Source organism: Chelonoidis abingdonii, chromosome 1 (genome assembly GCF_003597395.2).
Source record: "Chelonoidis abingdonii isolate Lonesome George chromosome 1, CheloAbing_2.0, whole genome shotgun sequence".
Lineage (NCBI taxonomy): Eukaryota > Metazoa > Chordata > Testudines > Testudinidae > Chelonoidis > Chelonoidis abingdonii.
Window position 1 is genome coordinate 184146011 of NC_133769.1, and position 11432 is coordinate 184157442.

At 43.0% G+C, this 11432-nt stretch overlaps 1 protein-coding gene across 4 annotated transcripts in view; it reads left to right on the forward strand.

The window, feature by feature from the left end:
- Positions 1–11432, forward strand: part of GBE1 (1,4-alpha-glucan branching enzyme 1) — a 330020-nt gene that overhangs the window by 40658 nt on the left and 277930 nt on the right. The window contains exon 1 of one of the 4 annotated variants that reach the window (XM_075073098.1): positions 3362–4205. The exons of 2 other annotated variants lie outside the window; for them this stretch is intronic. In XM_075073098.1, the coding sequence (XP_074929199.1) occupies positions 4099–4205 (107 nt within the window). In that variant the 5' untranslated portion in view covers positions 3362–4098. Of the gene's footprint in view, positions 1–3361; positions 4206–11432 lie in introns of those variants that run through there. One more of the 4 variants, XM_075073097.1, reaches the window with a different exon arrangement.

An 11432-nucleotide genomic window follows, 5' to 3' on the forward strand; every position in this document is an offset into this window, starting at 1 on the left:
AGAAGTTGGAGAGCTTGAAAAACTGTTTGGTATGGCATAGTGTCAAATAGGTGATGTAGCCATTAGATCTCCCCAATATACACATGATTCTGATGGGATGGAATATGATCTCTCCTGTCTAGAACCTTAGGCTTTGGAGAAGAGAATTTTCTCTTAGTTCTAAGAAACCTCACTTTTCCTTCGTGCAGTTTTTTTGGAGGAGAGGCACTTTCTTCAGGACTACCAGATGAAGCACTGATTAGATGCTTTTTCTACAAAAGCTGTATTCAAGACTATATGGTACCAAGTTTTAGAGCTGCACATTGTGAATATTCATTAACTGAATAAAAGGACATGCTATTTAAAACCCTCCTTACTAGATATTGCAGAGGAGTTTGTTTCTATATGTAAAGAAGTGCACAGCTTGACTTACTTAACTTCATCAAGTGCTCAAAAAAAAATGTCAAATGTTAGGTGCTCTGTACCAAATAATCTCTCTTCAATCTGTATGCAATACGGTGTATGTAATAGAAATTATTTTTTTGGTGTGGTATTAAAAATGAGGTATTCTGGTATGGGATATACATTCCTTTCTACATTGGTAGTCTGGTAGATAGGGGACTGGTGATAAAACCACCTAACTGAAAAATAAATGTGTGTAATTGCTTAAAATGTGGAGAAGCCTCATGTACTCTTGATAGTATCATCAGTTGTGTTCCAAAATGTCACAACAAACTTATGGCTTGATATATACAGACATAGTGACTTCGTATTCTAGTTTCTACTTTTACTTATCTAATAGATATTTTTATAAGTCATGTAACTATTGTGATTAAGGTTTTGCAGATATCTAGAATTGCTGTTCCAGTCTCTGATACTTACTTGTTTAAATTGGTTTCTTCATTCAGACTGTCTCCAGAGCAATTTTTCAGCTGCTAATGCTTCCCCTAGTAAGTATTCATTAATTATGTACTGTTCACACAGGTTGTAATCTACAGTATATATTCTATTTGAAGTGTGCAAATCTACATTTCCTATCCTCTGGGGAACTTAGGATCCTAAAGTTGATCACAAATCTTGCACTCCTTCATAGAAATGCAGTACTTCATTGCTCTTTAGCCCACCATGTGTTGACAAGTTCCCTCCAGAGTCTTAATTAGAATAAAAGAACAAAGTAATGGAGAGGTGAAAGCATGATGAAGCCCCATGCACTCAGCAGCAAACTGATACTAAAGTCTGCTGTAAGCATCCGGATGTTGTGATGGAAACCCTGCAACAGCTTCACATAAATTTTAAAAACTTTTTGAAAGAATTACTCACTTTTTTGTATTTAAATCAGTGCAGCAAACCTGATAGATTGATATGATTGTGACAATACCTTAGAATGTCCAAACATTTCCAGTTTTCAGTGTCCTAGGCATTGTCGACTAAACCCTCCCCTTTCCCCCTGCCTAAGTTCATTGTAGAAGCTGTTAGGAGAGGAGGAACTCAAGGAAGAGGAAGCTAGAATTTCTGGCAGCTGCATAGAGGGTGATGGAGGCTATTTAGGAATCTGGGATAGACTAATGCTTTGAATAGATGATTTCAATGCCAATATTAACTACTAATTATTTTAGTAAATATTGGCATTCAAATCCTTATCTTTAGGTTTGAGAGTCACTAAGCTATTAAGATAAATAGGGCAGTTCCCACCTGCACAAGTTACTGATTATAGGTTTGGGAAGACATTGCTGCATTTATTTATTCTAGGTCACATTCTTTATTATTTTTGGGAGTGCTAAAAACTTACCTTAATAAAACGGAAATTCTGGAACACAATTCTGTGGTAAACTCTGGAGCTGTAGAGTCCTTAGTGCACTTATCTGGAAGCAAGTAAAGCTTGGTCCCATTCTAACTCTTCATTTTTTTGCGGGGGAGGGGAGGAAATGTAATAACCCTATAGAACATGGGATGCTTTTTGTATTTAATCATTCAAGAAACTTGATCCAGAAATGGGGCTGACTAAATCAGTAGCGTCTCTTCTCCTTATTGAGTTATGGGTTCCTTATCTTGTTCATGTTGATGCAAAGCATTATGCAGCAAGTTCATTGGTCTTAGTGTTAATGTGGAGCTGATTTAGCCCTGGTCTACACTACAGGGTTATGTTGAATTTAGCCACGTTAGGTCACTTTTTATAATAAATGCACCTACACAAGCAACTGCGTTCCATTGACCTAAAGGGCTCTTAAAATTGACTTCTGTACTCCCTGCTGAAGGGAGTAGCGCTAAAATCGACCTTGCTGGGTTGAATTGGGGGTAGTGTGGACGCAAATCGATGTTATTGGCCTCTGGGAGCTATCCCAGAGTGCTCCAATGTGACCACTTTGGACAGCACTTGCAACTCTGATGCACTAGCCAGGTACACAGAAAAGGCCTGGGACCTTTTGAATTTCATTTCCTGTTTGGTCAGCTTGGCGAGCTTAGCAGCATAGGTGACCATGAAGTCCCTCTGGAATTGCAAATGAGCTCCAGCATGGAGTGAACAAGACACACTGGATCTGATTGCTGTGTGGAGAGAAGAACCTGTGCAGGCAGAACTCCAGTCCAGAAGAAGAAATGCTAATATATATGCCAGAATCACACATAGGCTACAATTGGGACACACAGCAGTGCTGTGTGAAAATCAAGGAGCTCAGGCAAGCCTACCAAAAGACAAAGGAGGCAAATGGTTGCTATGGGTCATAGCCCCATACATGCTGCTTCTATAATCAGCTGCATGGCATTCAGGGGAGGGGAGGGCGCCCTATCACTACCCCACCACTGGCTGTGGACACCTGCAAGTGGGGTGTCTCACACAACATGGAGGAGGATTTTGTGGCTGAGGAAGAGGAGGAGGAGACTGTGCAGCAGACAAGTGGTGAATCTCTTCTTCCCGGGAGCCAGGACCTTTTCATCACCCTGGAGCCAATACCCTCCCAGCGCGGGATCCCCAACCCTGAAGGCGGAGAAGGCACCTCTGGTGAGTGCACATTTGTAACTACAATACAGGGTTTAAAAGCAATAGTGTTTAATGTTTGATTTGCCCTGAAGACTTGGGATGCATTCATGGCCAGTACAACAACTGGAAAAGTCTGTTAACGTGTCTGGGGATGGAGCAGGAATCCTCCAGGGACATCTCCGTGAAGCTCTCCTGGAGGTACTCTGAAAGCCTTTGCAGCAGGTTTCTGGGGAGGGCCGCCTTTTTTCGTCCTCCACGGTAGGACACTTTACCATGCCAAGCCAGTAGCAAGTAGTCTGGAATCCATTGCAGCGCAAAGCATGAATGGTCCTGGGTTTTGATTGCGTTCAAGCAATGTTCAGTCTGTTTCTTTCTGTGTTAGCTTCAGGAGAGTGATCTCATTCGTGGTCACCTGGTTGAAATAGGGGAATTTTTGTAAGGAAACAGTAAAAGTGCCGTGTTCGTGCTCAGCTGTTTGCGCTTGGCTAAAAGGAATCATAGATTATTAGGGACCTCAAGAGATCATCTAGTCCAACCCCCTGCTCAAAGCAGGGCTAATCCCCAAATGGCTCCCTCAAGGATTGAACTCACAACCCTGGGTTTAGCAGGCCAATGCTCAAACCACTGAGCTATCCCTGCGAATAGCCACATCATCCCAAATAGCCATGCGGAGGGTGGAGGAAGGTGTGTGCTAAACATCCACCTGAAAACTATAGCCCCTCATTTTAAATGGCAAACCCAACTGGCATTGCTTGCTATAGGAAAGGAGGACGCTACAGTTTGAAAAGATTCCCACATGTTATGAACGCGTTAGAAGCCAAACTCTCATACCCTTTGGTTTACCATGGCTGCCTGGAAACTGAATTCTGTTGCCCAGCAATGTGTGATGTGTCACCGTACCTGCAGGTGCTCAATATAAAAGGCAAAGTGAGACATTGTACCTAAAAAACGTGCTGTCTGCTGTGAATTGCTTGAGTCACTGTGAAAGAGTCTCCCTTTTGTTCTCTCAAATGTATCATCTTAAAATTTACTCTCCATTTTTATCCCCTCACAGGTGCAAATGTTTCTATGCTCCCCCTATCATCTCCATCCCTGAGGTTATCACAGATTAGAAGGTGGAAAAAAAACACACTCGCGATGACATGTTTTCTGAGCTCATACAGTCCCCCCGCATTGATAGAGCACAGCTGAATGCATGGAGGCATTCAGTGGCAAAGTCCAGGAAAGCATTAAGTGAGCATGATAAGAGGTAGGATGGAATGCTGAGGCTAATGGGGGAGCAAACGGACATGCTCAGGCATCTGGTGGAGCTGCAGGAAAGCCAACAAGAGCACAGAGCGCTGCTGCATCCACTGTACAACCGCCTGCCCTCCTCCCCAAGTTCCATATTCTCCTCACCCAGATGCCTGAGAACACAGTGAGGGAGACTCCAGGCACCCAGCCACTCCTTTCCAGAGGATGGCCCAAGCAACAGAAGGCTGTCATTCAAACAGTTTTGATTTGTAGTGTGGCTACAATAAGTAGTGTGGCCTTGTCCTTCCCTCCTCCCTCACCCCACCCAGGATACCTTATCAGTTATCTCCCTTTTAAAAAAAAAAAATTAAAAAAAAAAATTAGAGAATGCATAGTTTCAAAACAATAGTGACTGTATTTCCTTTGCCATCTGTGATCATAGTGGGGAGGGTGGTTGGCTTTCAGGGAATTAAAATCAACAGAGGGGGCGGGTTTGTATCAAGGAGAAACGCACACAACTGTCACGCTATAGCCTGGCCAGTCATGAAATTGGCTTTCAAAACCTCTCTGATGTGCAGCGCACCTACCTGTGCTCTTCTAATAGCCCTAGTGTCTGGTTGTTCAAAATTGGCAGCCAGGTCATTTGCCTCAGACTCCTACCTCACCATTAACATCTCCCCCTTACTCTCACAGATATTATGGAGCATACAGCAATCAGTAATAACAATGGGAATATTGGTTGCACTGAGGTCTAACCTAGTCAGCAAAGAGCACCAGCGAGCTTTTAAACGTCCAAAGGCACATTCTACCACCATTCTATACTTGCTCAGCCTGTAGTTGAACTGCTCCTTACGACTGTCCAGGCTGCCTGTGTATGGCTTCATGAGCCACCGGAGCAAGGGGTAGGCTGGGTCCCCAAGGATAACTATTGGAATTTCAACATCCCCAACAGTAATTTTCTGGTCTGGGAAATGAGTCCCTTCTTGCAGCTGCTCAAACAGCCCAGCGTTCCTAAAGATGCGAGTGTCCTGCATCTTTCCTGGCCATCTCACGTTGATGTTGGTGAAACGTCCCTTTTGATCCACCAGTGCTTGCAGCACCATTGAAAAGTACCCCTTGCGGTTTATGTACTGATTGGTCCAGTGCCAAGATAGGGATATACGTTCCGTCTATTGTCCTACCACAGTTAGGGAACCCCATTGCAGCAAAGCGTTTCACTATGACCTGCACGTTTCCCAGAGTCACTACCCGTTATAGCAGAATGTCAGTGATTGCATTGGCTACTTCTGAATCATAGAAACATAGAATATCAGAATTGGAAGTGACCTCAGGAGGTCACTTAGTCCAATCCCCTGCTCAAAGCAGGACCAAACTCCAAACAGATTTTTGCCCCAGATCCCTAAATGACCCCCTCAAGGATTGAGCTCACAAACCTGGGTTTAAGCAGGCCAATGCTCAAACCACTGGCTGCTGGGCCTTGTGCAACATATACCCCTTTGTACTGTCTAGACATGTACCCCTTTCACTTGAAGGAGGATGATATGGCGTTTGTGAATACTAGTGTAGTGGTTACTCCTTTTTGGACTTGTATTCTGTGTTTATAATACTTCTTGCTGTAGCAGAAGCTAAAGCATTTGACTCTTACTGATCATATCTTCAGTAGCTCTCTAGGAGGTTTATTTTCATATTATCTGAAGTTTTGGAAAGCTAGTGCTATAACAATGGATTTCAATGTTTCCACCTGGGTTTATTGATCTCTTTATGGACTTGATGAGAGCACCGAGATCTATCAGTTTTTAGCAGTTCTAATGAGCCATAGAAGAAACAGGTATTTAGTTAAAAATTCTTTGAAACCTTTGCTCCGCAGGGAGACCTGAAGTCTGGTATATGTGCCACTTGAGGCAGAGCATTCTGGAAAGTTCTTCCTGAGGGGTGGTCTTTAACCCAGGCTCAAAGCAAAGATTTGGTCTACCTTCAGTTGTCATGGAGACAGGGAATACCCCTTGTGAAGACACTCTGACATGGAAGGGCTGCCGATGACATAGTTTTCTTCTATAGGTTGCGAAGGTTCTCTACCAATGGGCTCCATGGGCCAGATTTTGTGTGTGTTCTGTTTAAAACAATGAAAACAGTGATGCTGTGTTCTTCAAATCATTTTGATCATGATTTAAACAATTTAATTTATTGTTACTTCTTACCACATGGTAAGTGACTTACCGCATATAAACAAAACAATTAAGTTCCACAGGGAATTGCTTGTTGTTGGAAGCTGAACCGATATGTTGTTCTTGTAATATGAATATTGAAAATTAGTTGACATGTAATTAATTATGAATATGGCACAATTTTGCTGAATAGAAAGGGTAAGAAGAATAGGCAGCACATAAACTGGAAGTTCACCATTCTCCCTACACTATTTTAAGTATCCTGTGATACTGTTAGCTCTCTCTCTCTCCAAATGTCAGCTCAGTGTAACACATTGAGGATAATGGGAACAGTCACTAGATCGGGGTAGGTAACCTATGGCACTCATGCCGAAGGCGGCACGTGAGCTGATTTTCAGTGGCACTCATACTGTCCGGGTCCTGGCCACAGGTCTGGAGGGCTCTGCATTTTAGTTTAATTTTGAATGAAGCTTCTTAAACATTTTAAAATCCTTATTTCCTTTACATACAACAGTAGTTTAGTTATATATTATTGTTTTATAGAAAGAGAACTTCTAAAAACGTTAATGTATTACTGGCACGCAAAACCTTAAATTAGAATGAATAAATGGAGGCTCGGCACACAACTTCTGAAAGGTTGTCAACCCCTGCACTAGATAAAACTGCATATGCTTTCACTACTGAGTCTCGTGGCACCACACACCCACACCCCTCTACCGCTGCAATTGAAGGAGAATACCTACTAGTGACTAGTTTGAGCCTCTTTGGGTCAGCTATTAGAAGACATTATCATACACACATTCACACCATTACATTATCATTCACTTAAGAACATACTTACTGATTACGACCTAGTTCAGTATCCTGTCTTCTGAAATTGGACAGTGCCAGATACTTCAGAGGGAATGAACAGAATAGGACAAGTTTGAATGATCCATCTCTGTTGTTCTGCCCTACATCTGGATGTTGGAGATTAAGGGACACCCGGAGCATGGGACTGCATCCCTGATCATCTTGGATAACAGCCATTTGTGGACTTATCCTCTAGGAACTTATCTTTTTTTTTTAACCCAGTTATATTTTTGGACTTTACAACTTTCCTTAGCAATGAGTTTCACAGGTTGACTGTGGGCTGTGAAGAAAGTACTTTGTTTGTTTAAAACCCGGTGACTGTTAATTTCATTGTGACCCCTAGTTCATGTATGATGTGAAGAGGTAAACAACACTTCCCTATTCGCTTTCTGCAGACCACTCATGATTTTATAGACTTCTATCATATCCCCTACTTTTTCATCCTAGTCTCCTTAATTTCTCCTTGTATGGAAGCTGTTCCATACACCTAATCATTTTGTTGCCCTTCTGTGTATCTTTTCCAATTCTAATATAACTTTTTTGAGATGGGGTGACCAAAACTGCAGACAGTATTCAAGGTGTGGACATACCATGCATTTATATAGGGGCATTATATTTTCTGTTTTATTTATCCCTTTCCTAATGGCTCCTAATATTGCTAGCCTATTTTACTTAAGGTCCCTCACCAAAGGTTCTTATCAAAAACTTTCTGAAAGTCCAAGTAGACCACCCTTCTTCACATCGTTGTTGACCCCCTCAAAGATGTTACGTCAAAAAACCATCTTGACTCCTCCCCAAAATATGTTTATCTTTGTTTCTAATCTTTCTCTTGTTTACCATAGCTGCAACCAGTTTGTCCAGTGCTGATGTTAGGCTTTCTGGCTTGTAATTGACAGAATCACTTCTAATCACCTTTTAAAAATCGGCATTACATCAGCTATCTGCCAGTCATCTGGTATAGAGGCTGATTTTAAATGATGGATTACATACCACAGTTAGTAGTTCTGTACTTTCATATTTGACTTCCTTCAGTACTCTTGGGTGAATACCATCTTGTCTTGACTTATTATTTATCAGTTTTGTTCCAAAACCTCCTCTACTGACACCTCTATCTGGGACAGTTTATTATTTATATTCTATTAGTATCAACAGGTCCAAACTGAGACCAGGCTCTGCCATTGTGCTGGGAACTGTGTGTGTGTGTAATATATATAAAATAAAAAAATATGGGTTTTGGATTGTAAACTCCTCGGCAGAAGGACTGTTTCTGACTATCCCCACAGTAGATTTGCCCACTTCCAATTGATTTCTGACTTCCCGTAACAGTCAGGCGTTGCACGCTTCCACAGGGCTATCGCCACTCACTTCTCAACAGTCAGGGCAGCTCTCATCTTGGTATTCCTGCACTTCAGGAAAGTGGCCTTATGCATGCAAAAGTTTCGCAGTCACTGGGAATCATCCCATACCCACAACACTGTGATCCCACCAGTCTTTGCTTGTTTGCTGGGTCCAGAATCGGCTTATCAACCAGCCCCACTGCCGCCATGATGTCCCAATTGCCACAGCCATGCTTTCAGGAACGCCTGTGTCCAGGTTCTCCTCACAATAGTCTTCATGCTACCGTCTCTTAGCCAGGTTCCGCACATACTGCAGTATAATGCGTGAGGTGTTTACAGTGCTTGCAACAGCAGCAGTGAACTGAGTGGGCTCCATGCTTGCCGTGCTATGGCATCTGCATGGGTAGCCCAGGAAAAAAGACATGAAACTATTGTGTGCAGTTGCTTTCACAGAGGGAGGAAGGGAGACCGACAACAAACAAAAACCACCCGCAACAATTTTTTTTGCCCCATCAGGTATTGGGAGCTTAACCCAGAATTCCAGTGGGTAGCAGAGAGTGTGGGAACTGTGAGATAGCTTCCCATAGTGCACCGCTCTGTAAGTCGATGCTAGCCATAGTAATGAGGACACACTCCTCCACCTTAATGCGCTTAGTGGGGACATACACAATTGACTGCTGTTTAAAGGGCTTTTTATTTCTATGAAGTCTCTGGAAAACAAAGCTCTGTTGAAGAATTTCAGGCAGCTCCATTTATTGTTGTGGATGTAGCAGTATACTTGGTAAACAGACTTAAGACTAATGTTTAACTGGCTATTTCTGCCTTATGCATAAGGGAGTGTCAAAATTAGTTAGAAATCTGTGGGTCAGAAGCTGCTCGGCAGTTTCCCCTGATAGGTTAGCCACTGAAACACACAGATGACTTCCTTAGCACCCCATCAATCAGTGGGATTTCTTTTGGTCAGCCATTCAGTGCATAATAAGATCATCATATGAGTATCTTAGTGGGAAGAGTATTTAGAAACATCATTTTTTGAGGAGGGAGGAGGATAAATGAAACTTAGCTGTCAGACATATAAAGGTTGACTTGATTGAATTGTTTTTTCACTTTGGGGATGTTACATTACGATCCCTTTTTTACTGTATTAGGTATAACCCAACTGGAACATATTAGCATTTAAAGCTTTTTGCTAAATCTGTGGAGTGCTGTTGTAGCCCTGATCTGTTGATAATCCTACAGGAGAGTGAATTGCATACTTTTATTTCCAGCACTCTTATTTCTTGTTCATATCCAACTGATTGATTGTAGATACTTCTAATCAGGTTGTTTGTCATCATGAATTCTCTTAATTACCTGCCCAAAAGCTTGTGCTTTTTCTTTCAGTCCTGAAATAATGAGTTAATGGAAATATTCCTTCAGCGACTCACTTGACAAATTGAAGATGACCACTTGTGTGTTCCATTTTTTTTTTTGGATATGGTTGTATAGTATATAAGAATGGACTTACTGGGTCAGAACAATGGTCCATCTAGCCCAATAGCCTGTCTTCCAAAAGCAGCCAATGCTAGATGCTTCAGAAGGAATGAACAGAACAGGGCAATTATTGAGTGATCTATCCGCTGTTGTTCAGTCCCAGCTTTTGGCAGCCAGAGACTGAGGGCATGGCTACACTTGCAAATGTAGAATGTTTTGAGTAAACCAGCCTTCATAGAGTGCAGTAGGGAAAGCACTGCAGTCTGTCCACACTTAGAGCTGCAAGCGCACTGGCGTGGCCACATTTGTGGCACTTGCAGCGGCATTGGGAGTGGTGCATTATGGGCAGCTATCCCACAGAGCGCCTCTGCCCATTCTGGTGCTGTGGCTTGTGGGAAGGGGATGCAGGGCATTCTGGGTCCTGTCCCAACACCCCGTGATGCATCGGTTCGCATCCCAGCAATCCCTCTGCTTCCATCAACAATTGGCACCATCTCTCAATGTTTTTTGTACTGGCTTCCCTTTCGGTTTGTGGAAATGGAATCCAAATTGCTGAGGAATATGCTGACGAGTCTTGCCGCCACATCACGTTTGGCAGTTGAGTTACTCCTTAAGATCCAAACTGACAGTGAGGACTCAATGATATCGACTCGAGTAATGCATACGACACGAGATTGCTTGTGGCATTCATGGACATGCTCACCACTGTGGAAAGCCATTTTTGGGCTCAGGGGAAACAAGCACTTAGTGGTGGGATCACATCGTTATGCAAGTCTGGGATGATGAGCAGTGGCTGCATAACTTTCGGATGGGAAAAGCCACTTTCAAGGGACTGTGTGAAGAGATCGCACCCATCCTGCGGCGCAAGGACGAGAATGAGAGCTGCCCTGACGGTGGAGAAGCAGGTGGCTATTGCAGAGTGGAAGCCAGCAACTCCAGACAGCTATCAATCAGTTGCTAACCAGTTTGGAGTGCGGAAGTCGACCGTTAGAATCGTGTTGATGCAAGTTTGCATGACCATGAATCACATTCTGCTCAGAAGAACCGTGACTCTAAATGGGAAGCATTTACGGACCGTGACTAAATGGGAAGCATTTACGGACAGACAACTGTTCTCTCGGAATGGACTTCACCTGAGCAAGGAGGGAAATAGACTTCTAGGATGGAGGCTCACCGATCTAATTAAGAGAGCTTTAAACTAGGAATTTGGGGGAGATGGTTGGGAGATGTCCAGGAGATCTCCACGCCAGAATTTAACCTGGAAAGGGAGCTAAACAAAGTAAGAGGGGATACGGCTGTGGACCAAAGAATTGACACAAGAAGGAAGGGTAGTGTACGTACCAGACTAACAGGTGATGCTGGTGGTACAATGTCTGTGCACAATGGGGTAAAGAATGTCAGTGAAGCCAAACGCCA